The sequence below is a fragment of the Saccopteryx bilineata genome, chromosome 1 (genome assembly GCF_036850765.1).
Source record: "Saccopteryx bilineata isolate mSacBil1 chromosome 1, mSacBil1_pri_phased_curated, whole genome shotgun sequence".
Classification (NCBI taxonomy): Eukaryota; Metazoa; Chordata; class Mammalia; order Chiroptera; family Emballonuridae; genus Saccopteryx; species Saccopteryx bilineata.
The window spans coordinates 88,965,843-88,993,605 of record NC_089490.1 but is presented as its reverse complement, the minus strand read 5'-3'; the positions used below and the strand labels follow the sequence as shown (position 1 = coordinate 88,993,605).

At 52.3% G+C, this 27,763-nt stretch overlaps 2 protein-coding genes across 7 annotated transcripts in view; one reads left to right on the top strand and one right to left on the bottom strand.

Moving 5' to 3' along the window:
• Positions 1–6,850: 6,850 nt before the first annotated feature.
• MAFF (MAF bZIP transcription factor F) lies at positions 6,851–18,585 on the top strand. Of its 3 annotated transcripts, none has more exons than XM_066258329.1 (3): positions 6,851–7,086; positions 16,259–16,324; positions 16,872–18,585. In XM_066258329.1, the coding sequence occupies exons 2-3, from the start codon at positions 16,289–16,291 to the stop codon at positions 17,316–17,318; spliced, it is 483 nt and encodes a 160-aa protein (XP_066114426.1). In that variant the 5' UTR covers positions 6,851–7,086; positions 16,259–16,288; the 3' UTR covers positions 17,319–18,585. The 3 variants fall into 3 exon arrangements, with proteins under 3 accessions (XP_066114426.1, XP_066114412.1, XP_066114419.1); XM_066258315.1 differs by having other exon boundaries at positions 6,854–7,090; XM_066258322.1 differs by lacking the exon at positions 6,851–7,086 and adding an exon at positions 7,465–7,670.
• A 1,483-nt stretch (positions 18,586–20,068) lies between these two features.
• TMEM184B (transmembrane protein 184B) overlaps positions 20,069–27,763 on the bottom strand; it is a 53,714-nt gene continuing 46,019 nt past the window's right edge. For 3 of the 4 annotated variants that reach the window (XM_066258302.1, XM_066258292.1, XM_066258275.1), the window contains 5 exons: positions 27,153–27,244; positions 26,150–26,319; positions 25,525–25,719; positions 23,301–23,321; positions 20,069–22,386 (listed from right to left, as the gene is read on the bottom strand). In XM_066258302.1, coding sequence (XP_066114399.1) covers positions 22,145–22,386; positions 23,301–23,321; positions 25,525–25,719; positions 26,150–26,319; positions 27,153–27,244 — 720 coding nt within the window. In that variant the 3' untranslated portion in view covers positions 20,069–22,144. The remainder of the gene's footprint in view (positions 22,387–23,300; positions 23,322–25,524; positions 25,720–26,149; positions 26,320–27,152; positions 27,245–27,763) is intronic. The other variant, XM_066258285.1, reaches the window with a different exon arrangement.

Genomic DNA, 27,763 nt, shown 5'->3' with positions numbered 1-27,763 from the left:
GTGACCAGAGCCACTCTAGCGCCTGGGGCAGAGGCCAAGGAGCCATCCCCAGCGCCCGGGCCATCTTTGCTCCAATGGAGCCTCGGCTGCGGGAGGGGAAGAGAGAGACAGAGAGGAAGGCGCGGCGGAGGGGTGGAGAAGCAAATGGGCGCTTCTCCTGTGTGCCCTGGCCGGGAATCGAACTCGGGTCCTCCGCACGCTAGGCCGACGCTCTACCGCTGAGCCAACCGGCCAGGGCCAGGCAAGATTTTATTATTGAATTTACAGAGAGAGGAGAGGGGTGTGTGGAGTGAGAAGTATTAACTCATAGTTGCTTCATTTTAGTTGTTCATTGGTTGCTTCTCATATGTGTCTTCACCAGGCAAGCCCAGGGTTTCGAACCTCAGCATTCCAGGTCAGTGCTCTATCCACTGCACCACCACAGGCCAGGCAATAATTATGAAGTACTCACTATGTGCATGATCTCTCTCTTGGTGGTATGGGGATGTGAAAGATATCTCTGTTCCTGTCCTTAGAGTTCACAATTTAATGCAAACTTGCCTCAGATATGTAGATAATTGTTTATTGTGAAAAACCAATGAGATATAAGACAGATATGGTTTTCCTGAAGAAATCATGAAATCATAGTGGATCATGTTCCAGACTCTATCAGACAGGACAGGCTAGGGAATGGTGTAGTAACAACCACACAATCTTGTTGGCTTAACACAAGTTAATGTCTTTGTTGACACCATCTGTCCATGTGGGTATGGGTGGAGGTTCTGTTTATTGGAGTCATTCAGGAACCCAGGCTGAAGGAGCTCATCCCCAACACAAGCTCTATGATCATTTGTGGCAGGGGATCAGCATGTTGTGAATCAGGCCCCAACTCTTAAAGGTACACTCAGAAGTGACATGTGACTCTTGTGCTCACATTTCATTGGACAAAGCTTGTCACATGGCCACATCCAACTTCAAGGAAGAGGTAAATGCAGTTCTACCATGTGGCAAGAAAGAGAGAAACCAGAATAGTTGTGAATATCACAAATGACTTCTATGTTGACTGACAAGGCAACAAGGTTCTGTTTTGTTTGTGATTACAGAAACCTTCATATTTAAACTACAAATCATATTCTCAGGCAATCTCCAGCATAAAGTTTTCTAAAATGTGTATAAATTAATATGGCAATAGAACCATATCTCTAGAGATTTCTGGAAGAGGGAACTGAATAAGAGGAACAAGAAGAAAGAGATTAGAATGAGTCAGGACTCCCTTGATTGAAAGTGATGGAAACTCAACTCAAGTTAGCGTACATAACTGGAAAGTAATCAGGGAATCTCCCAGAATCCAAGGGAGAGATGACCAGCTAAATGCTGGCCTCCAGGTGAACCAGGCCCTCTGCGGCCTCTGTCTTTCAGCATATACATCTTGTTCTCTGGCTTCTTCTGTCCAGGACTGAGGAAGGCAGTCTCCACACTACCCATAGGTTTTACCATCAGAAATTGACTGACTTTCTTCCTAGAAAGGATTCTAATTGGGCCACGCAAGTTGTGTGCCCACCCTAAGCCAATCAGCTTTGGCAGGAGTTGGAAGCTAGATTGACTGCTGCCACAATCAGCTCTGGCAGCCCCTACTCTAGCTGGACGTGGGCAGAGTCATCAGAAATGAAAGAGCATGACCCTTAAATCAGACCGGCCTAAGTTTAAGTCCTCCTCTACCAGGGATGAACTCTGTAATATTGGGCAAGTTTCTCACCTCTCAGTCTCTCAGTTTTCTCCACTGCAACATGGCGATGATAATATTTAACTCCTAAACCGGTGAGAAAGGATTAAGGGTCACTCTGCACACCACACCCAGCAACTGGGGCTGCTCCCTGAACCAATACATAAATCAGTCTGTCTCCTTAGCTTTACAATGGGCTGCTCATATGTGCACCACCACTCAGCAGGAAAGACTACATGAGAAGCAAAATCTGGGCTCTAAAGACATTCAAATAATATACAAAAACAAATCATTTTTTGGATGGTTGGTTTGTTTATTAGTGGGAGAAAAGAACCAGGAAAACATATACCATTCAAACAGGTCTTAGGATACTTAGTGCCTGGTACCCATAAAGCATCTCATAAACACAGTCATAGTAATAAGTATATAGTAATAGTAATAAACAGTAATAAGAAACTGGTAGGAGGCAGTGATAGTTGGAAGCACCCAGAACAAGGTAACATGCCAAAGGGTGCTGAAAGAGAGCCCCTTGACATCACTGCCGCCCAGTAGCAGGAACCACAGGAGATACAGGGACCTGGCCCAGCTGATGTAGGACTGTTCTGCCGAGGGGGGCAGGGAAGACCTGAGAGTCCCAGGACAGGTGCTCAAAGGGACCCAGAAACCAAATCTCAGGGCAGGAAGGGCCTCTGGAGAACAGCCCTCTGGAGAATCTTAAAGCCAGCCCTTGTTTCCTTCACCAAAGCCCAGCTTCTAGCTGTCTCACAATGTGGGATGCACTGCAAAGTCAACTTTTATTTGAAAAAAGTTTGCTGTGTTTTGAAGTTATCTAAAAACCACTGGCCTGCCCTGGCCGGATAGTTTGATTGGTTAAAGCATTGTCCTGATACTCAAGAGGTTGCCAGTTCGATCCACGGTCAGGGCTTATACAGGAAAAGATCAATGTTTCTGTCTTTCTCTCTCTCCCTTCCTCTCTCCCTAAAATCAATCAATAAAATAAAATAAAAACCACTAACTTAATCCTATCCATTCACTGCAATTGGGGAAACTGAGGCTAGAGTAAGGAAAGCCCCATACTGGCATTAGCCAGAGTTGCTATCTGAGTTGCTATCAGTTGCTAACAGATCCTGGCTAGGGTCAAGCCTGTCACTGTTACTGAGCACTAACTAGTGGGCCAAGCACCTACTGTGGGCCAGGGTCCTGCAGGGAGGTGCTTGAGTACAGTCTGGTGTTTTAGTAGGTAAACAGAGAGGGACCAGCTGGGCCAGTTAAAATTCTACTGGACTGTGCTAGCAAAGGGCAGCTCCTCCCCAGAAACTGGCAACAACATCCCTCCCTGTGGCAGGAGGTGGGTGGGGGCTCTCTGCAGGGTGAAGTCATCACTGGCTTTGTGTCACTCACTGGGAAGAAACAGTTTTCTTAGAGGAAGTGTCCTAGGGGTCTCCAGAAAACTCATCTCTCTCTAGCCCAATATTTATTTATTTATTTATCCATTGATTTGCAGGGGGGAAAAGCATCAACTTGTTACACTTAATTGTTCCATTTAGTTGTGCATTCATTGGTTGCTTCTCATATGTGTTCTGACCAAGGATTGAACCTGTGACCTCAGTGTACCAGGACAGTGCTCTATCCACTTAGCAAGATGGCCAGGGCCTAGCCCAATGTTTATTGATCATTTATTCCATACTAGGTACTGTGCCAAATGCTTATAAGTGTGAACACTTTAAATTGTTTTACAATCTATGAAATAGGCACTGTCAGTAAGTCTGGCTTACAAAGGAGGAAACTGAGGCAGGGAGAAGTTAAAACAGCTAGTGAGGGGTAAGGCTAGGAGTTGAGTGCACAGGCTAACTTGAGAGCCTCTACTTTAGCTCCTACTTTGGAGGGGGAAAAACAACTTTTTTATTAAAACAAAAATTGCAGGAATAATAGAGAATTTCTGTATGTTCTTCTCTCAGATTCCCCAATTATTAATATTTTATTATATTTTAATAATCACTTATCCCAGTATCATCTATCTATTATCTATCTATCTATCTATCTATCTATCATCTATCTTTGTTCTGAACCATTTGAAAGTGAATTGAAAACACGATAACCCCTTATTTAGAAATACTCTAGTGTGTATTGCTTAAAATCCTTGTCTTACATGACCACAGGACAAGGACCAAAGTCAGGAAGTTAACATTGATACAATACTATTATATAATCTACAGACCTTCTTCAGATTTTACCAGTTATCTTAATAATGTCCTTATAGCAAAAGGAAATCCGAACCACACATTGCAGTTAGTGGTCGAGGCTCCTCAACTCCTTTAACCTGGAACAGTTCTGCAGTCTTTCTTTGTCTTTCATGATGTTGCCACATTTTTAAGCATACAGTCCAGAAATTTTATAGAACTTCTCTTGGTTTAAATTTATCAAATGTTTTGTATGAATTTTTGGCAGGTATGCCAGCATAAGTGATGCTGTGTCCTTCTCAGAGCATTGTTTAGGAGAAAGACCTGTCAGTTTCTCCCATTACTGGTGATATTAACTTTGTTCATTTACAATAGTTAAAGATAGCCTTTGCCAGGTTTCTTCACTACAGAGTTACAATCTTTCCATTTGTAATTAATAATTGCCTTCAGGGCAACACTTTAAAACTATGTAAATACCATGTTTCAGAATTTTCCTATCCATTGATACTTCTCGTTGAAATCAATTATTACTATGGTGGTTGCCTAATCATCATTTTATAACTCCATCATTCCTTCTCCTTATTCATATGGGACTCATGGTTTCTTCTCTTATTCAATAGTTTATAATCCATCACTACTGTAATTTCTTTTGATGCTCAAATTGTCCCAGATTTGGCCAGTAAAAACCCCTTCAAGCCAGAAAGCTCCCAGTTTCAAATATGACATTGCATCCATCCATGTTCCTTGATCTTGACCAAAAAGGAGCCACATGTGTGGGGAACATTCCCTGCGGTGTGGATTACTAAGGTGCTGACAACCTAATTCAGGCAGGCTGGGGATGGAAGCAATAGTTTTAGGCAGCATGATGTCTAGGGCTGTTGTGTAGTCCAATGGGTAATCCCCAGTGACTAGTTGAGCACCTCCTAAGGCCTCGGCCCTTGAGAAGGTCATAGAATATGGGAAGTGGAGGAAACCAACAATCACAATTGTACAATTTCTAAAATCGAGAATTTTTGTACCCCAAGAGGTAACATGATTGGTCCTCGTAGATATGTAAAAGTACAGCAAGTGGGCAATCTTGGGGGTGGGTTGGGGATAAATTGTTTGAGTGCCAGATAAAGCTGCCCCATCATTTGGTCACTTGGGAAGCTAGTGGGCCAGTGTGAATATGAAAACCAAGGCTTCTTGGGTGGTATGGAATAGCTGTCACAATCCCAGGTGAACCAAGGCTCAGAGGCAGGAAAGCATAACAAGGGCTCTGAAATCAAGTTAAATTATATCAAAGAAAGGGGCAGCCTTGATCAAGGGAAGGGATCTTCTAGTTGGGGAGGTCCAATGCCCTGGGCAGTAAAATAAGGTATGTGCTCTGACATCAACTACACAGAAGAGATGGCTCTTGAAGTGACAGCAGACACTTGAGGCAATGGGAACAGCAATGGAAAGGGAGAATAAATGGCAATACTCCCTTACTTGGCCCTCAAAGCTGCCTTTCTGGATAGATCTCCAGGCAATGAACATATCCCTTAAACTATGCCAGGCCCCACATAGGTAGGTATAACCCTAAACATCTAGACCTGGAACCAGTCAGACCTGACCTGGATTCAAATTCCAGTTCTTATACTTTCTAGCTGTGTGACTTTGGCAAGTCATTTTACTCTCAGAGCTTCCACTTACTTATTTCCTCAACTGAGAGCTTACTCTGTGTTAAGCAGTGTTCTAGGCACAAGACATGCAATGGTGAACAAGATAGACAAGGCTCTACCCTCATGAAACTTCAATCAGGTTGGAGAAGACAGATACTAAATAGTAAGCAAACACTAACAGAATAATACCTTATGGAGTTATTAAGGTTATATAAAAACAAATTTTACAGGTGAGGGCTCCTTTAGCCAGGGAAGTTAGGAAGAACTTCTTTGAGGCAGTGACACCTGAGCTGACCTGAAAGATGAGAAAGAGCCTGGCAGTGAACAGAAGAGGAAACAGCAAGTGCAAAGGACCTGTAGCAGGAGTGAACTTGGTGTGTTTGAGGAACAGGAAGGAGAGCAGTGTGGCTTAAGAGTAGTGGGTGAGGGCAGAGGCGCAGGATGTGAGGCTGGAGAGTTGGTGAGAGGCCAGAGAGCTTAGGGCCTTGTAGGCCAAGGGAGGAGTATAGTTTATATTCTAAAAGCACAGGGAGGCTAGAGAGAGAGTGGCAGTGTATGAAACAATTTGATCTTTGCTTTGAGAAAAACGTTGTCTGGTGTGTGAAGAAAATCTTTAGAAACAAAGTGGGGAAGCTATCAGGAGGAGGCTGCTGCCCTTGTGTAGGTAAGTTGATGATGGTGCCTGGACCATGTGGTAGGACTGGGGGTGGAGAGAAGTTGTCGGAATGATTTTGGAGGTAGAGCCAGGTTGACTCATGATGTATGTAGGGAGGAAGGGAGAAAAAGGGATGGAGCAGGGCTCTTAGGACCCGGCTTGAACAACTGAGATGGGGAGACTGCAGTTGTGGGTTACTGGGATAGGATTGACGATCAGGAGGTGAAGTTTGACTATGAAGCATTTGCAGTCCCCATCTGGCACCCACGTGGAGGTGTGCGCAGTGGGCACTTGGATATGAGTCTGGAACTCAGAGAAGCTGTTTCGCTCTAGAAATACAAATGTGGAGCTCATGGGCTTATAGATGGCATTTAAAACCACGGGACTGGATGAGCTCATCATGGCAGAAGGTGTATGTCGAGAGAAGAGGCTTGGACTGTCCACTGCAAAATAAGCCAAATGACACCTCCACTCACGCGGCTCTCGCGATGTGTCACGTGAACGCATCCAGCCTAATAGAGCTTGAGAACCCACAGGGTGGGGCCTCGGTGTGGGCGGGCCTGAGTGGGGCCGGGCAGGGGCGGGGCTGAGGAGCCTAGAGGCTGCTCCTAAGGGGGGGGGGGGGGAGTGTAGCCGGGGAGGTGACGTCACCGCATGACTGAGTTTTTATGAATGAAAGGAATCCTGTGAGTGAGTAATTCCGGGAAGCTCGCCTTACAACTTCGTGCGGCCCCCTGCGCCACCCGCCCCACAACAAAACTCGGCGCGTCGCTCTCAGGAGCCAGGCGCGGAGCGACTGGCTGCCGGGACCGGAGTGGAGACGGACCAGGGCGCGGGCTGGGACAGCAGCCCGGACGGCAGCGGGACCCGCGTGTGCCAGCGGTGCTAGGCGAAGCAGGCCGAGAGGCGGGTGAGGAGCGCCGGTCCGAGTCGGGAACGACGCGCGCGCGGGACCCCGAGGCGACAGGGTCTCCGCGCCCCGTGAAGGTTCCTGTGACGGGGCTCTGGGGTCGGCCCCGTCGGTGCCCTGGTGTACCCTTCGCCCGGACAGCTGTCGGGGGGGAGGGGCAGAGGTCCGGGGACCAAGTCGGGGCCCGAGCAAGCTTGGCAGGGTTCGGGGGTGATGGGCCCCTTTTGGGGGCGCCGGCCGGCAGGCGGCGAGGCCGGCAGGAAGGGGGATCGCAGGCTGGCGAGCGTCTGCGTCCGCCCAGGCGGGACCGGGGGCGGTGTGCGCACGTACGTGACTCGGTGAGAACAGTTCCTGGACTGGTGCCCGCAAGCCGGGCGTGCTCGGTTTGTTTACGTCCAAGGGCGTGTGTGTGTGTGTGTGTGTGTGTGTGTGTGTGTGTGTGTGTTCGTGTTCCCTGGCCTGTGTCCTGAGTATCTTGCCTGATGCGTGAGCGCGCGGTGTACCGTGGAGAGAGAGAGAGAGAATGTGTCCACCCCTGCGCTCCTAGGCGGGTGAGGACCCTGGAGGCTGTGTATTAGCGGTGCGTACCTTGAAAAGTGTGCCCAACGAGTAAAGGCGGAACAGGGGCCTGAGCTAGGGAAGCAGTCCTGTTCTTGGTCACACGGGGTCCGGGAATTCTTGCCCGGGCTGTCCCCTTTCCACCAGTCTATGGTGGCCGGGCCCTTGCTCTCCCCGGAGTTTCCCAGGGCTGGGGACATGTGACCTCAGTGTTTGTCCCCTGCCCTGAGCCTGCAGCCACAGGGTGGGAAAAGTATTCAAGACCCCAATGGCAGGGCTGAGGGTGAGGTGAGGGGCCACCCTCCCCCCCCCCCCCCTGGCGGGCTGGCACCACCCAAATCCTTGTTTCAGGTTTTCCAGCTACAGTACTCCGGGAAGGTGCACCCTGGACTCTCCTTCATCCTCAGGGTCACCTAGCCCTTCAGTCTCAGGAGGAGATGGAAAGGCCAGAACACCCTTAGCAAAGTGGGGAGGTAGGAAGGACTCTCAGGGTTCCTTTATTTGGTGGCTACTCTCACTGGTCTAAGGTTCTGGAACTTGAACCTACTGGGTCTGGGAGGGTGAGACTGGAGGATGGGGTGGAGCTGGTTTCTGTCCTGGTGGTTTCAGTTACATGTGGGACTAGTCAGACATCCTGCTGATGCCTGGACCTGAGGAGCTAGTTGAGGACCTGGGCCAGCCCGAGTTCTGAGTCCTCAACCTTGGTAGGCATAGTCAACAGGTAGTAGGACAGGTGGTCTTGGTACCCAACCTAGCCCTAACTCCTTCTCTCAGCCCCGCAGAAAGCTTCCATTTAGCCCAGTAGCCTAAGGGATGGGCTGGAGGCTAGAATTCCCTGGTCCTATCCTACCCTCCCTTTCTTCCCACCCATGGGGCTACAGAATCATGGGGAGTGGTCAATTGAGCTTGCTGGGATGAAGAACCAGATAGCTTTTAACTTTGAATCTTAGAGCCCTGATAAGCTCTGCTACCACTATGGGGACTCTCAGTATTCCCATCTGCAGCAGGAACTAGGGAACATCGAGGTGGCAGGATGGGGGTAAAATGTGGGAGGTATGGCAGCCTCTACACATAGCCTGTTTTCCAGGGGAACTATGGGAGGGACTGCCGAGCCAATAGCTCCAGGCCAAGGCCAGGGATGTCCAGGAATGTGTGGGATTCAAGTAAAAGAGGTGGCCACCACGAGCACAAGAACCAGTCAGGCCCATCCTCAAAGCTGCACAGGAAACATCCCTGAGTAGGGCTGGGGGTCAGGGGATGAGGGGAAGGGGCTGGTTGGCTCACTCACTGGTGGAAAGCTAACACTGAAAGGTTTAACCTCCCATTGGCTCACCCCTGGCTCTTCACTAGGGCCTGGGACCCCATGTGGGTCCCTTGGCTCCTGTGCCTCTCTCAGTCCTGATGTTTTTAGTCCTCATTGCCATGAAGCCTGTCATGGCCAGATGCTGGGAATGCAACCATGACCAAACCAGACCCAGACCCAGAGCCTGTCCTCTGGGAGCTTACTGTTGATAAGAGAAGACAAGTTAAAGGCAGAGCCACCAAATGATATACAAAACCACAGCGGAGCTGGGTGGCATGAGAAGGAAGTCATTGTGGTTTGCAAGTATAGGCATACATCGTTTTTTGCACTTTGTTTTATTGTGCCTTTTTTTTGTGTGTGTACTGCGTTTTTACAAATTGAAGGGTTTTTTTGTTTGTGTGTGTGAGAGAGAGAAAGAGAGACAGAGACAGAGAGGGACAGAGAAGGGAGAGATGAGAAGCATCAATTCTTCGTCGTGGCACCTTAGTTCATTGGTTGCTTTCTCATATGTGCCTTGACTGGGGGGCTACAGCAGACCGAGTGACCCCTTGCTTAAGCTGGTGAGCTGTGCTCAAACCAGATGAGCCCACGCTCAAGCCGGTGACCTTGGGGTTTAGAACCTGGGTCTTCTGTGTCCCAGTTTGACGCTCTATCCACTGCGCCACTGCCTGGTCAGGCACAGATTGAAGGTTTGTGACAACCCTATGTCTAGCAAGTCTATAAGTGACATTTTCCCAACAGACTCAAATGATGGTTAGCATTTTTTTTTTATTTATTCATTTTAGAGAGGAGGGAGAGAGAGAGAGAGAGAGAGAGAGAGAGAAAGAGAGAGAGAGAGGAGAGAGAGAGACGGGGGGAGGAGCTGGAGGCATCAACTCCCATATGTGCCTTGACCAGGCAAGCCCAGGGTTTCGAACCGGCAACCTCAGCATTTCCAGGTTGACGCTTTATCCACTGCGCCACCACAGGTCAGGCATGGTTAGCATTTTTTAGCAACAATTTTTTTTTCATTTTTATTTATTTATTTATTTTTTATAGAGACAGAGAGAGAGTCAGAGAGAGGGATAGACAGGGACAGACAGACAGGAACGGAGAGATGAGAAGCATCAATCATTAGTTTTTCATTGCGCCTTGCTACACCTTAGTTGTTCATTGATTGCTTTCTCACATGTGCCTTAACCGTGGGCCTTCAGCAAACCGAGTAATCCCCTGCTTGAGCCAGCAACCTTGGGTCCAAGCTGGTGATCTTTTGCGCAAACCAGATGAGCCTGCGCTCAAGCTGGCGACCTCGGGGTCTCTAACCTGGATCCTTCCACATCCCAGTTTGACGCTCCATCCACTGTGCCACCACCTGGTCAGGCCAAATTTTTAAATTAAGATATGTATATTTTAAAAGACAGTGCTATTGCACACTTAATCGACTACAGTATAACGTTTATATGCACTGGGGGAAAAATCATGTGACTTGCTTAATTGTGATATTTGCTTTATTGCAGTAGTCTGGAACCAGACCCATAATATCCCCAAGGTATGCCAGTAACAGGGCTCTAACTTATCCAAGGTGATCAAGGAAGGTTTTCCTAAGAAGGTGACAAGTGAGCCAGGTTGTCAGATGAAGTGAGTGATGATTATTTGTGAAGCCCTTGAAGACAGGGGCTGTGGTTCATCCTTGGCCCTTTGGGGCTTTCAGAGCCTGGCACAGAGTAGGTGCTTCTTGATGTTGGCTGACTGAATGAATGAATGGGCCCTGGATCCAAGAGGATCCTGAGAGATAATAGAGAATGAGCATTGTAAAGGCTGGAAGTCCCCACTTTATGAGCTAGAGGAGAGGCTGGCATCACAGGGTTTTGAAATGGGCCAAACATAGGTTTGTAGGCTTGTATCAGTAATGATCCTTCTGACAGCTCTTGGGAGAGGACAGATGGTGGGGTCAGTGGTGGAAGCAGGCAAGACCAGAAGCCAGTGAGGAGGCAGCTATGGTTATGGTTCAGCTGAAAGAGGAAGTGGTCTCTGGCTGTGTAGGTTGAGCAGAGAGATGGTCAAAGCTGACAGTGTCTGAATTTGTGTTCTCATACCCCTGCCTCCAGGAAGTCCTCACTGACTTCCTTTCTCTTCCTGTAGGACCTCCACTCTGCTAGTCGTCCTGGCACTCTATTTTGAGCCAGAATCAGACACTCTAAACTCCAGTCAAGAAGGTACCTTAGGCTTGGTGGAGGTTTGGCATGTTGGGAAACAGGCCCAGAGAGAGGGAATGGCATACCTGAAGTCATGGCAGAACTGAGTGTGTGGCAGAACTGGAGCTGGATCCCGGGCTCCTGTTTCCCTGAGGTGCTGAGTTCCCCAGCTTTGCTTCTCTTTCAAGCTGGGAGGAGGCTCCACCAGCGCTCGCTGCCAAGGCCTGAGAAAACACATTTTTTCCCTCTGTCCTCACAGAGGAAGCGGAATGGCTCAGCAGCCAGAGAGGAGCCCATGCCAGTGGGTGGGCCGTCTGCAGAACGGACTGAGTGGACTGGTAGAGTGACAGGGAGGGACCTGTTGGAAGGCTTGTGGCTGCAGACTGGGCAGGGCAGCTGTCCGTCCCCAAGAGTAAGTTCATTCTCCAAGTCTCCAAAAGAATGTTAGGAACCTGTAGCCCCTGGAGGTTGCTCTGTAACCTCAAAGGGAAGAAGTGGGGGGGGGTATGGTGAGGGTGGGGGAGAGTGTGGTGGCTGGCACTGAAGAGAGTGCCCACCACTGTCACCAAACAGCTGCTTGATTGTCTCAGTAACAGAACAAGGTTGGATCATCCACTTCTCAGACCCAAGGTCTGCCTACCATACTGGCCGAGGCAGCCCAGAGAAGGGCCGAGACCGTGGCTTATAGCCCAGCAGCCCTGGCTGGGGGTTAAAGGCTGAGAGCCTGAGGTTATCAGAGAGTTCCCCCTTCTTGTGACTTTCGCTCTGTGATTGCCTGACTTTGCTGAGCTAGGGACATTCCTGCGCAAACATGAGTGCCTCAGCTGACAGCCAGGATGTGGGTGAGGGGGCTGAGGCTAGACCAGGAGGAGAAGGAGGAAAGGAGAGAACAGGTTCAGAGCCTCCCTAGGGCCTAAAATACTAAGAACGACAGCCAGCCCACTGGTTGGGACCTTCACCCATTACATAGAGTGGGGGCTGGCCAACAGTTTTCACCTCTCTGGCTTACTTTAGTGGCTGTGTTGAGAAGGATTCTGAAGCTGTGTCCAAGTTCAGTGGAAAACTGCTGTGCTGAGAAAGGTTTGGGGAAAAGTGCTGTGGTTGATTAGTGATGTCTGTGGTGAGAGTAGAGTGGGTATGGTGGTGAGATAAGCCAACCGTTTGCTACTTCGGATCTGGTCTAAGCCACTTGTATTTTACACACTAATACTATTATAATTGTCCCCACTTTACAAGTGAGGAAACCAAGGCCCTGAGGAAAAAAAACTTGTCCAGGCCTCCAAGGTTCTGCATCAGCCATAGCATCCAATGCTCAGCACCCAGAACCCAACAGGATCTCAGATAACCTATGTAGGGAGAGGTCTATGTATGTAGCCCAGACTGCCAGTGTCACCTAACACACAACTCCTTCAACAGCTGGCAAGGCAGCCGGGCTATCTGTATTCATTTGCATATCCCTAGTAGACCCAACACAAATCCTGGCACATCAGAGCAGGGTGCCCTTGGAGACCGGCAAGTCCAGCCTCCTCTCTACAGAGGTGGGAAACACAGAGAGGGTGACTTGTGAGGGCCATATTGGGAGAAGACATGGGGATTAGCATGGCCTCAGTCCGGGTGCCTCCTCCTTTTAGCTGTGTGACCCTGGACTGCAATATTGACCTCTCTGGGCATTATCTCACAGGGTTGTTGGGAGGAGCAGCGTGATGACAATGTGAAAGAGACCAGGACTTATGTTTAGGATCCCTCCTGATTTGGAGGGAAGGAGCCACTCATTTGCAGTGTGACTTAGGCAGGAGATGTCCCTGTCTGGGTCTCCTCCACCCCCTCCCCTTGGGTAAAGGGAAGAGGAAGGGCTTTTCTGTGTGACCCCGGCCAGCAGGGAGATGCTGAGTGGAAGTGAGGTCCCCATGATTGCTATAGACCTAACCCCTCCTGAACAGACTCAACTACTCTCATAACCCTCCGGTGCTCACTGACCACCACCACTGGCTCCACCAAAACTCTGAGAGCGGGTATTGTTCTTACAGATGAGAAAGTGGAGACCCAGAGAGGTTGAATAGCTTGCTCAAGGCAACACGGCCTGGAAAACAGACATGATACTCAAACACAGCACTCTTAATCCAGTGCTTCTTTCCGTGTGCCCCATGCTTGACCCGGGGGCCAGGCATCATGAAGACAGAACCTGTGCTGCTCTCCTCCTCTCCTCCTACACAGGCTGGTGTCTGCATACCAGCCCTGCCATACAGAAGCCAGGAGGCAGATGGAAAAGAGGAAAAATTGGAGATGGGGCCAGGGGTTTTTTCTCTCAATGATACTCAGCTGGGCTTGGGCTTGGCACTTGGTTCAGACACTGACAAGTTAGGTGACGGACAGTGTCAGAGACTGCTCCACCCATACCTCACTGGTGCCTGGTTCCTGCCGCTGGAGTAGACAAGGAAACAGACCATTATAACGCAGGGGAGAAGTACTGGGTAGGTAGTGCCTAACAAGTCCTATAGGGGTCAGGAAGGGCTTCTGGGAGGAGGAGGAGGTGTCTACACCCAGAGCAGAAGGATGAGTAGAAGTCTCCCAGATAAAGTAAGGGGAGAAGTGTCACAGGGTGTGGGGAGGCCCAGACGCAAAGCGTGGGGTGAGAGGAAGTGAAAGAAATTCCACGTGGCTGGAATGCAGAACGGAAGTGGACAGTGGTGGAAAATGAGCCTAGGAGCCCTGAGGGTGGGCCTGGACGCTGTCCCCAGGATAGGGAGCCATGGAAGGTCAGCATCTGGGTGATGACGCGGTCAGGTTCACGTGGTGGAAAGAGCCACCGGTGCTTTGTGGAAGATGAGCAGACTGCCAGCACCTCCCGAGGGGTGTGAGTGTTGGGGGAAGGTGGCCATTTAAGAGGCCTGCATTGAAGGGTAGCATTGGGGGGGGGGGTAGGAGGGTCTGCAGGTGGTGTCTGTGACAGGCTAGGGTCCTGACTTGGGACTTCTGGGCCTCAGTTTCCCTCAGCTATACCACAAGAAGCCTGGGTGGTTCCAAAGACCCTCCTTGTCCAAGGGCCAGGATGGCTGCTTTTGTCAGGGGATCTCTTGAAGTACCAACTTCCCTTTCCTGCCTCACTCCTCGCTTCCCTCTGGGGTGTCAGATCCCCTGGCTGTGTGGGCTGGGAGGAGCTGGGGGATTTCTAAGAAGCCCTGGACTGTCCCCACCTCAGCCTGAGTCACACTGAGAATTCAGCAACCATTACTTGAGCTTCTGTCCTGTGCCCGACACTGCTCTAAGTACTGGGGAGAGCAGCAGACAGGACGAGACCCCTGCTGTCGTAAGCGGGCATTCCAGTGGGGAGACAGACACTGAACAAATAGGTAAAATACATGTGGGGAGGAACAACTACATATAGTGAGAAGTGCTACAGAGTAACATGAGGTCGGGAAGGGAGACAGGGAGAGAGAGAGAGAGTGTGTGTGTGTGTGTGTGTTTATCCGGGGTTGGGAATTCTAAATTGAGTGAGGACATGACATTTAAGAGAGACCTGCAGGAATAAGGAAGCAAACTTGATGGCTATTTAGGAATAGGATGCTGGGCAGGTGGACTATCCAGGGCACAGGCCTGGGGAGCATGCGTGGTCAGTTTCAGGAGGCAGGTGCAGCTGGCACAGAGGGAGGGAAGGGGAGCAGAACATGCACTACTGTCAGAGTCATTCGCCGAGGCCACAGCAAGTGGTTTCTTGTGAGCCACTGTGATGACTTTGGCTATAACCAGAGTGAGATGGGAGCCACAAGAAGGCCCTGAAAGATGAGTAACATGATCTTACTTAACAGCCAACCACCCTGTATCGCCCATGGGGAAACTGAGGCACAAAGAGGTTAACTGATGTGCCAGAATGCCACAGCTAGTGAGTGGGACAAGCTCTGATAGGCCCCAGTGTCTCTGGTGGCAGAGTCCATTCACTTTTTCCATTTTTCCAGTGTCTCTGAGAGACACATGGGCCTGCCAGAATGGGTCAGAGGCCAGCCCCACAGATTGTTCAGGGAACCAAGGTCTAGCCCAGGGTTTCCCCCATGGCTTCACTCCATCAAACTGGGTATTGCTATGGGAACTGACAAGATGCCACGTCTCAGATCCCCTCCTGTCCTGTTCTCTCATTTGCTCCTCACCGCCATCACATTCCCATGGTCATTCTCAGATGAGGAAACTAGCTAAGAATGAATGGAAGAGAAAAGCCCAGTGGCTGTGGATACAGAGGATTGCTGCTTTGAAGGGAACTCTGGAAGACAATCCCATTCAAGACCCAGAGCAATGAACCTGGCCCATAGAATGTACCCTCCACATCTTCGCAATGCCAAGACATGTCAGGGCAGTGCTGAATTGGCTCTAGGAAGCCCTCAGGTGGGGGAAGCTTTTCCAAAACACAGGTCTGGAGGAGGGAGGCTTGTGCAGGGGGAAGGGAGGGGAATGGGTTTATTGTGTTTTGATGGGGTGCTGGTTGGACTTGTGTAATGGCATTGACTAGTACATATGTGCTCTGTGCACTTTTCTGTATGTAGTTTATACTTAATGAAGAGATTAAAAAAATACACATGTTTGGGTCCCATGTGGAGGAATGGCTGGGGGAGAGGGGGGTCCATTCACTTGGTGCAAACTTATTGAGAACTTACTATGTGTCAGGCACTGATTTAGGCATATTGATGTAGTGATAGGACAGGCAAGGCCTTGACCCTCATGGACTTAAATTTTGGTAGAGGAGGTGTGGGAGGGAGAGGAACAGACCATAAACAAGTCATCAAATATAAAATAATTGCTGAAGAGGTGACTGTTAGCAGCGTTAGTAAATGGGGCTGTATGATAAGACACAAGGCGGTATTTTAGCCAGATAGTTAGACCTCTTTGAAGTGGTGTCATTGAGCAAAGATTTAAACGATGAAGAGTTGCTTTGGGGAGATGAAAGGGAAGAGAATGGCAAGTGCAAAGGCCCTGAGGCTGAAACGAGCCATTCAAGTAGGCCAGGTGGCTGGATCACTGGGACAGAGGAAAGTGGTGTAAGATGAGTTCCTAGACAACAGGGGCCTTGAATGCCAAGGAGTGAGTTTGAATTTTAAGTGTGTGTGTGTGTGTGTAAAAATGACCTTGGCCTTATCTCTCCCCTAGATCTCGGCTCAGAGGGTGCCTTCTGCAAACATGTCTGTGGATCCCTTATCCAGCAAAGCCCTGAAGGTGAGGAGGCGGCCTCAGTAGTCCCCAGTCCTCCCCCTCCCTCCCTGCCCAGGCTGAGCTCTCCACCTCAATTTCCCCTTCAGTACCTGGAATCCCCAAGAGCAACTCAGCAGGCTTCAGGCATTCATGAGGCCAAGGCTGGGAACTAGGAGGCCTGGGCTCTGGTCTGTGTCCCCCTCAGGCAGGTCACTTCCCTCTCTGGACCTGCTTCCCCAACAGGACAATGCCCACGGGCTGCAGGACTTCCAGAAGTGCTTTCCTGGGTTTCTTTGGCTGAGTCTGGGCCTGGTCACTGGGTTGGAATTTGGGCTAAGCTCTGGGGTGGCTCCTTGCGTATTCAGATCTTGGTTTGGCCCCATTTCCCCTTACGGATTCCTGCCCCACGCTGGGGTCTTGGAACAAGTCCAGCCACCACTTCAGTGCCATGGCGGTGGAAGGGGAGACGTCTCCAGCACCTGATGCGTGTCAGGCCAAGGGCTCAGGGCCCACAGACATGGGCGCGAACCTGGGCCTCAGTTTCCCCATGCGCCCACTGCCCTTCCCGCAGATCAAGCGCGAGCTGAGCGAGAACACGCCACACCTGTCTGACGAGGCGCTGATGGGGCTGTCAGTGCGCGAGTTGAACCGGCACCTGCGTGGGCTCTCGGCAGAAGAGGTGACGCGGCTCAAACAGCGGCGCCGCACGCTCAAGAACCGCGGCTACGCGGCCAGCTGCCGCGTAAAACGCGTGTGCCAGAAGGAGGAGCTGCAGAAGCAGAAGTCTGAGCTGGAGCGCGAGGTGGACAAGCTGGCGCGCGAGAACGCCGCTATGCGCCTGGAGCTCGACGCGCTGCGCGGCAAGTGCGAGGCATTGCAGGGCTTCGCGCGCTCCGTGGCAGCCTCCCGCGGACCCGCCGCGCTCGTGGCGCCCGCCAGCGTCATCACCATCGTCAAGTCGACTCCGGGCCCGAGCTCTGGCCAGGCCCCTGGGCCCGCCCCCGCCGCCTGCTCCTAGTGCCTGCTGCGTCCCGACCACGCCCCTACTCCAAACCACACCCCTTTGACCCCATCTTCCTTCCCAAAGTGCTTAAGCACAACCTCTGTCTCCAGGTGCCATATCTCTGCAGCCACCAGCCCCCGTGGTTATCACAAGTTCTCTTCCTGGAACCTGTCTTCCTCATGTGGCCCCAGAAACTGGGACCTAATGGCCTTGGGACGGGGCAACTTTGGTGAGATAAGAGGGAAGGTGGGGTTGGGGTCAAGGGTCTCCCTTGGCTGAAAATTCAGCCGTCTTAGATTAGAAAGATGGGATACAGAGTGGATTAGATTAGAGAAGAACCATCGAAGAGAAGAGGGCCACCCCTCATTTTGTAAACTGCTCAGATTGTGCCAGTGGCCCCTCCCCATCCTTCTGGGATTCAGCACTAGATTTGATCCTGTATCTATCTTGTGGGACTGTCTGGCTGGTGAGCTGATGCTCCCACCTCTGCTTTGAGGCTGGGGAAATCACCTAGTGGAGCCCAATTAACAGGTGAGGAAACAGGCCTCCCGTGAATGGGCCACATATGCTTAATGATTGAGCTGGAACTGCAAATCATCCCACTGCTGTCCTGCGATTCCAGCCATAGTCATCAGGGTGACAGTGGACAAGGACGGAAAATAGGTGGAAGGGCTTCCATGGCCTGGGAGACGGCTCTCTGTGAGCCAAGATAAGAGAAGTAAAGGGAGAGAGAATGTGATGCAGATGGAAGAGAGGGAAGGAGCCGGCCAGCCAGAGAGGGGACTGAGCAGGTGGAGAGATGAGAAGACAGATCCTGTAGTCTTGCAGCCTGGGTTGGGGTGTCCTAAAAAGGGAAGGGTCCTACCTCTTCCCCTGTGACTGTCCATCCTGGGTTAGGGACTGACCACTGCCATTGATTGTCCTGGGAAGCTCAGCCCCACCCTCCGCCCACACTGTATACAACTGCCCTCCCCGCTTGTTTATTTATTGCACGAATCTAAGTTATTCTCTTCAGCCAGAGCCCTAAAGCGTCCACTCCCTGGGAAAAGTGGTATGTGGCCCTGAGCTGGACTTTATATTTTATACCTACGAATAACTCACATTTTATCTTATATTTAGGGAAAGCCAGATGGCAACAACCAAAAAAATGTTTTAAAAATAATTGCCCAGCCCCTAGAATTTATTTATTTTCTGACTTACAGTTAGCGAGTTACCCGCCTTCTGTATTTTGTAGATTTCTTGAATAAAATCAAGTTCTCTTTTTCCACAGTGAAGAAGTATATGCCCTGAGTTGTAGGGGTTTTTTTTGGGGGGGGAGGTTCTGAATGAGGGGCCTAAGATGGAGTAGTTCTGATTTTTCACCCCAGGCAGGACCTGCTGTTGGGTGGGTTAGCAGAAACTTGCCAATAAAAACTATGCACCATCACTAGCTCTTGCATGGGCTGGGGCTGAGCTGGAGATGGAAACCCAGATGGGTGGTGCCAAAATATCCTTCCATCTGGGTGCCTGAGCCAAGGATCGTCCTTGGAAAAGGCGAAGCCAAGAGCACAATGACATGTAGGGTTAAATTTCCTGGGCATCCTTTCACTGAAAATACAGTCCCGCCCAGAAAGGAAAATTCCCAGATTGAAAAGTAATCTTTCCAACACTTTCACGTGGAGGTCTGATTTTCTACAGCCAACTAGAAAATACTTCCCTCATGTTCCAGAAGGCACAGGGAGGTGGGGAGAGAAGTGGCTTCCTCAATCCCAGCCTGCAGGCCTAAAATGCAACTGTCTCATCCTAGGCCCCGGATGGACAGAGTACACTGTGCCAGTCAGAGGAATCAGGGAAATCAGGGTTAGAATCCAAAGAGTGTTCTTCTAGCTGTGTGACCTTTGACAACTTATTTAGTTTCTTGCAGCCTCAGTTTACCCACCAGGAAGGCTCTGAGGGCATAGGTGTGACAAGCACTGGGAACCGGAGGGGCTGCAATGCAAGCTTGAGCACACAATCAACATTTATAAGAGTGCGCACCACTGCTGTGAGGATTTCTGCGTGGCTGGGTATGGGTATGAAGATGGGGGGGTGGGAGAAGGTGCAGGATATGAAAGTTAGGGAAAGGCCAAACCATACAGGTTGGCTTGCTCCACCGGCCTTCCTCCCCCTCAGGTTGGGGCCCTCGATCCTCATCAGATCCTGAGACGCTGAGCTCAGGCTTATGGAAAAGGCAGCATTATCTGAGGCTGGGAATTTCCCCCGCCCCCACCGCATTCCTGAGTGCCCAAGTCAGCACAGCCAGGCCCTGCGAAAGCATGAGGAGGTGGTGGCAGGAAGGTGCTCTGCACGGCCAGACACCTTGCCTGGTGAGGCCCAGCAGGCCCTGCTCCAGGCCTTGCCCTTTTAAGGGGAAGCACGTAGGTTCCCAGGGTGGATGGTGGGCTCAGAGAGGTGGGGAGACAACTTTGAAGGAGTGACGGCCCTGGGAAATCTCCAACCCCTAGGATACCTGCAGGAAGGGGGCTGCCAGTGTGCAGGAAGGGTGGGCCCTTTGTGACCAAGGCTGCCACCCTGTCCTGCTAGCTAGGGGAGAGGGAGATACTGTCCAGTGGGGTGTCTGGACCCCAATATTAGTCTCTGACAATGTGAATTCCCTCTCACCTACACGTTACATACCTAAAGGCGAAGGGTTTCTTAAGACACTCCTGCTCACAACCAGAAAACCCACCCCCAAAACACCCACAGGGGTGGGACGAGGAAGGAAAAAACCTCACCCACAAGCAGAGGAGATTTCAATACAATCTATATTATCTCATATATATATTTCTTTCTCACTTTATTTGCTCACTTCTGTCACGCATTTAAAATGTCAGAGACCAAAATAGAGCGACTTTCTGGTGGAACTCACGGCAGTCATACGTAAGATACAAAACTAGGGGACTCTGTCTTCTCATACATCATACAATTAATTTTTCAAGTATTTTTTATGTACAAAGAGCTACTCTATCAGGAAAAAAAATTAAAAAAAAAAAGACAAGGTACGTTACAAACCCTAGGAAGAAGGGGTGGTGTGGTCAGGCGCGAGTTCCCAGCCCCCACCTCCTCGGGGGCCACAAACGGGGCTGGGACTCAGCCGCACACTTTGGCCTGGAAGGAGAATCAGAAATATTCGTGAAAGGAAATGGTGGGAGCAGGGACAGAGGTCATTCTCAGGCAGTCTGTACTAACCCACTGCCAGACAGAGACCTGAAAGCTGGCCTCCAGTACCCCACAAGCAGGCCTCTGTCTCCCGCTGGGGGGCTGGCTCAGTCACAAGGGCCAAGTGCCTGGAAAGATTACTAGGATGGAACCCCCATCTGACCCTGGGCGCAGTTCATTCCAGAAGTGGCCAAAAGGAGATTCCACAGTGAAGTTCTGAAGCCATGGGGCAGGGCCTTTCTCCCTCATCCTACCCCTTCCCCAGGCTGTTGCAGCTCAAACCCAAGTGCTATCTGGGGATGGGACGCTCTGCCTATGAAAACAAGCAGTGACCACTGAGAGCTTCTTCCTAAGACAGTGGCCGACGTAAGCCCAGTCCGCATGGGGGATCTAGTCCTGGGAGGCTCCAGGTATATGGGTATGGAGGTGGGCAAGGGGTGGGGAGAGGTGGTTCTGACCACCCATGAGGCCTATCCAAGGGTGCTTGGCCCAGCACTGCAGGATCTTCTGAGTGCCAGCAGCTTAACAGGAAGCCCCCAGCGAGTCTCTGGGATAGACTGAGGGCCTAGGGAGGGGAGCTTTCATATGTGACTAAGGCACAGAGGAGATGGGCCGGGGGGCCAGGTGAGGCAGGACACTATGCCCTGTGGATATGGGGCCAGGGCCCTCTGCTGCATGCCCCAGCCCTCTGTCCACCCTCCCACGGAACTGTGTCCTCCGGGAGCTGGTCTGAAATGTGAAGACTCAGACTCTTCTCCAGAAATGACAGGAGAAGCCTCAGCAAAGGTTCTGATCTTGGCCTGGGAAGGAAGGTAAGACCCTTTGAACAACTAGGAAGTAAGGGCTCTGCCCCAAAATGCTCTCAAGACAGACCCCAAGTGAGGGAACAGTGTGGGCTGCTGGCTGTACTCAGCAGGCCAAGAGGAAGGGACATTAAACAGGTAGAGGTGCAGCCATAGAGAGGACACCCAAGAGCTCAGGGACTCCTACCCCTGCTTGGTGAGGCCACATCAACAGAAGAGGGGCCCAGAGGCACCTGACCACCCTTCCTAGTGGGACCTGTGGCTCTTGGTGTCTGGCTGTGATCCTTGCAGCATGCCAAGCAGGCCTGGGTCAGGAGGGGGTTCACAGAGAGCATCTGTGTTCCCTCCGCCCTCCTCCTGCCAAGATGAGGCTAATCTAGCACAGGACAAGGGGAGACGGGAGGGAGCAGTGGAGAAGGCATATTGCATGGTATTTGGGGGTGGGGCTGTAAGTATGGCAGGGAGAGCAATGACCTGGGGACAGAGCTGAGGAGGCTGTGGCTACTGGTCCACAACACAAGCATCTGGATCTTGGGCACGGCTGGTCCCAACATGCCACCAATGCGGGACAAGCTGCAGGGGCATGGGAGTCACTCCCACTGTCCTGTGCTCCTTGGCCAGTCAGTGCAGGCTTGGCCTTGTATAAATATTCCTGAAAGCTCAAGAGTAAGCCTGGCTGTTCCTTGGGCAGACAGCAACTGGTTGCTCCTCTGGAAGCGATAATGTGTGTGTCTCTGGTCCAATAAATTAAAGGGCAATGGCAAAGGTGTGCCAGCCTGCTTCCTAGCCTGGACGTGAGGCTGGAGGGGGCACACTCTGCCCTGGGCCAAGATCCCAATCCTTGCCCGGAAGCAGCCACACTTAGAATTCATCATCAGAGCTGAGCAGGAGAGTCTTCTCATTGTCACGGGCACTGCTGAGGCTGTGGGAGCGTGAGAGGCCATGGGCACCGCTGTGCCAGGTGGGCCCGGGCTCCAGGGTGGACTGCTGTGTATACTGCTGGTAGGCAGGCGAGAAGTTGTGAATGGCGTCCTGCACAATGTCGTGTGGGTTCATGGTTTCCTTGAGGCTGCTGGAAATGCTCTTCATGGGGGCACAGCGGCCTGCAGGGCAGGAGGCAGGGGGTCGGGGTGAGGGGTGAGGGGCTGGCACAGCAGGGGACAAGATGGCTCAGCTCCACCCCTAGCACTGGGACCCACCTCCCAAGGTTGTGTTATTCAACCACCCCCTCCTGGAACAGAGAACAGGGTCCTGAACAGGAGAAGGTGCAGACAAAGAGCCAGATCCTCTGGCTGGGGCGCAGAGCAGAGAGCAGGCTTGAAGGGAGTACAGGTCAGCAGCAACTGGGGGCTGAGTCCGGCCGGTGGGAAGGGACCTTGGGTGCGGACTGGTGTGAAGCACGCAGTGAGCTCAGACTGCTGCAGGGGGGCTGGGCCATGGCATCAACTGAAAGTGGGAGTGGTGGGGCAGGGGGCTCAGGAGTCAGGGTGCCAGGCTCCACCAGTGCTAGCCCTGCCCCTCTCCTGGGGGAACTGACCAGGGATCTGCTCCATCAGGACATCTGCGGAGTGCAGCAAACATTGTCAGTGGCTCCCCGCGAGAGGCAGTAGCACCTTCCATGACGTGCTTATCTTAATTCCCTCTCTGAGGAACCGTCCCCACAGGCCCAGGCCACAAAACTGAGAGGGCAGGGATGAGTTCAACTCACACCCAGGTCTGCAGAATCAGACTGGCCTGCTCTGACCACCTCCAGGTGTGCTGCCCATGGACACACTAAATGCCCCTGGTTTCCCATCAATGAGCGCTGTGCCCCAGAACTAGCCAGGGCATATTCTAGAACAATGACAGACCAGGACAGAAGCAGGCAGCTCCACAGAGGGCAGCTCTTGGCAGGCAGGTACTCTGGGCCCTGCCACCCTGGGGTATCTGTGGGGAAGGAGACATGAACACAGAGAAGGAACTAGAGAGACCAGGACTGACATGCAGGACAGACATGCAGACCGAAAGCAGAACCTACCGTAAGGACCATATGTTGGCACTGCCCATGGCCAAACCCAGCGCAAAAGCAGGGTGGGCAGAGGGAGAGGGAGAGAAGCAGGAGAAATAGAGAAGACAAGAGACAGCTGAGTGAACACCACATGCCCACCACCGAGGTCAGCACACGCCACGCACCCTGCTGCCCCCACCCCTGTCCCACTGGCACCCTGGCAGCCCCAGCCCCCCCCCCCCCAGGGCCTGGGCAGAACATTCACCTAGAGATAGCTCCTCCTGTGGCACTCTTTTCTTTAGTAGGGGGACAATAGCACAGACCACAGTGGTGGCCCAAGATCAGCCTCCATCCCTAAGTCAGGACCCCCACATCCTCACTTCTCTTCAGGCTTACCTGGAATTGCTAAGCCTGTGCCTCATGCTCTACAAACCCCTCGCCACCTCAGACAGGAAATTGAGGCTGTCAGGGAGGGGGTTCTTGAGCACATCACACGGCAGAGCCCCGAGCCGGCTCAGCCCCCATGCCTGACTGGGCTGAGAGGGGCTGGGCACTGTGGTTAGCGGGTGCGTGACCCACCAGGATGGGCCTGGAGGGGCCAGGGCGAGCAGCAGCTTTCCCTGGCCGGCGGGGGTCCCGCTAGAGCTGCTCTGCTGGGAGTGGGTGTGTCTGGGGGACTGTGGGTGAGAAGGCAGCCAGGTGTCCACTGAGAACCTCTGTGGGGCCACCACTTGCAAAAATGGTTTCCTAAACCAGTTTAAACCTTCCCAGGCTCCAAGCATAGAGGTGACTTTTCCAAGAGCACAGGGTCTGTAAGGACCAGGTCTGAGGGACATCGCCCTCAACACCGGGAAGGTGTTTGCTAGATCCTTTCAACTGGGGCCCTGATGGGAAACAAGTGGGCCACCAGCCAGCAGCAGTGAGCTGTGGCCAGCCTACAGCACCCCCCCTCCAACAGGAAATGTGCTAGGAAAACACAGTCAGTGCTCAAGAGTCCAGAGGCCTTTAGAGTCCACGCCTCCAGCAGCCACTTGGCATTTTGAGGCCTCCTCCAAACCAAGAACAGGCCACTAGAGGCTGGGGGTCGACGAGCACAGCCGCAGCCAGGCCGATGCCTCTAGACCAGAGGTCTCAAACTCACGGCCCGCCAAACAATTTTGTGCGGCCCACAGACTAATCCACGAAGTTCGAAATATTTTGGATAAAATTAAGTAAGCCTAGGGGCCTACTTGTATTTTTCATTTCTCTAGCATCCTAGCTAGATATTAGCTTAGTTAACAGCAGTTGTGATGCGAACTACAGTTTCTGGTCGTTTTGTGACACTGAGTAAACTGCACGTACGATTGTGCTTGTTGTACTGATTTTTTTTTGTTTTCAACTGCAGTGAGAAAAGTGTTGCGTAACAGTTGCCTTTTGTAGACCTAGTGCGGCCCGCCGACCGGCTGTGATCTTGCTCTGCGGCCCACATGCTGAGTTGAGTTTGAGACCCCTGCTCTAGACCCTTCTGTGTATGGCTCCCCAGGGCCTGTGGCAGACATAGCTGGTGGGCCTGGGGAAGCGGGTTTCTCACCTACAGCTGCATGGGAAGGAGCTGGCAGCAGCCGAGCTCCAGGATAGATGTGTTAGACCAGGAGACTTCACCTCCCAGGCCCTCCCCTCTCCTCACGTCATTTTAGGCATTCCCAGATTCCTCTTCCTGTCCGAAGGCAGCCCTCACCCCATGCACTCTGAAATCACACCCTGCCAGGCCCAAGCCCAGACCAGTTCCTGCAGAGCCTCTGAAGACCAGGCCAGACATGAGACTTGTAAGACTCTCAACGGAGCTCTAATGTGTAGCTACAGTTTCCAACTTCTGTTCTAATGAAGAGGAAGGTCAGCAGGGGTAAAAGAAGGCTGTTCAAAGCTATTACCATCTGAGTCTGTTTCTGAGAAGTAATCACGTTAAAAAAATAACTTTAGAGACAGAGAATTATAGGAAAATACAGATAACTATTCAATGTCAGGAACCTTTAGGAACTTGTCCATTCTAAAACCTCTGTCCTGACCTTCCCGTGGGGGTACTGTGCCATACCACCTTCAGGTCTCCATACTCCAGACCTGCTGTAAAGACAGGGGCCTAGCTTCCAGGACACGCCTACACCTGATCTGGGGATTCCTGACCCATCCACTCAGGACACTGGGGGCAGGAGGGACCCTGGGCAGGGCTGGTGGTGCTCCTCCTGTCGGGGGTCGTCTCTAGGACCATGCCTCATACCTTGTGCGTCCAGCCTCTTATCTGCATAGACCTTGTAGGTGAAGGCGTGCCGCAGGGCCAGAGCTGCAAAGAACATCTCCACGCAAATGATGAAGTCCTGGTAGCCAGCGGCCACGGTGCCCTCGCCTACCGACACTCGAGCTGAGTGGATTTTGGGGATGGCTCCGCACTTCTCCAGAATGGCCAGGAGCATGCCTGGAGGGGGAGGTGTGGGTGTCTAGCCCAGACTAGACCACTTTCTCAGCCCCCCACCTTCCACGCAGCCCCTCCACCTCAAATGCCAGGATGAATGAAAGCAGGGTCCATAGTTACTCCCGAGGTTACCAACATAAAACCAAGACCACGTGGAAACCCCACACCCCAAGTTTCTTTCTGGCCACCAACACTGAGACACCACTGATTATGCAGGGTCCTGAGTCCCCCTTCCATGAAGCAACTCCATTGTGGCTCCTGTCACGGCACTTGAGGACCCAGACTTCTCACCTAGCAGGTGCCCAGTGGATAGAGGCCTCTTTGAGCTCCAGGCTAGAACCACCCCAAAAGAGCCCCTGGGCCACAGGGTAAAGAGGCAAGCAGGTTCAGGGGACAGCGTGCACAGCCTCACAGGGGCTGGGAGGAGGCTCACCTTGCCAGAAGGAGAGGAAGATGACAGACTTCACCATGAAGAATTTGAGGACAGGGCTGTAGGGGCTGAGCAGCTCCCGTGTGGCAAAATAGAAGAGGAAGAGGGCGTAGAGGGCCAGGCTGACGGAGACGTTGTAGATGATGGTCACGTACAAGTAGCCGCTGGCAACGCTGCCGGAAAGGGGGAGCGTTCTGGCTTGGAGAGACCCTCCTGAGGGGCAAGGGGCTTCCACGCCTTTGCCCCACCCTCATGCCCATTCCCATAGCACTCGTCAGTGCTCCCTAAGCAGTGCTCCCCGAGCCACACAGAGAGGTGACCACAACGGTCAGAACATGAGGGGGTGGGAGGGGTGTGCCCGCAGTGCAGGACAAACGCCACCTCTGCTTCACTCACGGGCGTGGATACCAGTGTGGCCTGGGTGGGAGCTCAGCCTGATGGGCCGATGACATGCGTCAGAATGACTGGGAGCTCGGCTGTTCTCTTTTTACTCGAGTCAAGTTATGTTCCCCCCGAGCCTCAGTCTGCTCACGTGCCCTGGCGGGGCCGCAATGGAAGCCAAGGGCGTGCCAGTACACAGCCATGTAGGCACTTTCCCTAACCCCCAAAATGATGTGTCTGTGGACAGTTTACACACGAGGAGCTTTCTACCCAGGGACTCAAGACCGGCCTGCCAGGGCTCCAACACTCTTGCTCCCTGTATGGAGAATGGTCACTGCCCTGTCTGGGCTCACGCCAGGCCCACTCTGCAGCCCGTGTGAGAAGGTGGTGTGTGCTGAGGGGCCGCTCCTGTGCCGGGCGTGGGCTTGCGGCACAGGGAGCAGGGAGGCTGGGGCCACACTTGGCTTCCACTCAGAGGAAGGTCCTGAGTGTGCGTGTGCACCCACCCAGTCTGTGGCCACTGCCTTCCCTAGGCCAGGGCATTACTCTCCAGGCAGGGCCATCTACTCTGGCACCAACATTCCTCTTCATACTCCCTTGGGGGAGGGGGGGACCCGCTTCTTACTCAAAGTCACCGTCCCGGTACTTGCCGAAGGCCTGGAGGACCACGGTGCTGACAGCCATGAGTGGCTTTACGACACAAAACTGCAGGGTGGCCTGTGAGGGAAAAGGCCGCGAATTAGGATGAGGACAGAAACCATGCAGCAAGCATGTCCTGTGGCCAGGCAGGCCTGCAGTGTGTGCCAGAGGGTGCTGGGGAGACCCCGCGTCGTCCGCCCCCCCCCCCCCCACCGCGGGGACTGCTGTCTGCAGAAGGCAGACTACATGACACAGGAGCATGCGACTCAGCTGTGTGAGAGGAAAGGACGATGGGTGGAGGAATGGAGGAGCAGGAGACTCAGCTGTGTGAGAAGACAAGGATGCGAAGAAAGGGTGATGGGTGGAGGAATGGAGGAGCGGGAGACTCAGCTGTGTGAGAAGACAAGGATGCGAAGAAAGGGTGATGGGTGGAGGAATGGAGGAGCATGCGACTCAGCTGTGTGAGAAGACAAGGATGCGAAGAAAGGGTGATGGGTGGAGGAATGGAGGAGCAGGAGACTCAGCTGTGTGAGAGGACAAGGATGCGAAGAAAGGACGATGGGTGGAGGAATGGAGGAGCCGGAGACTCAGCTGTGT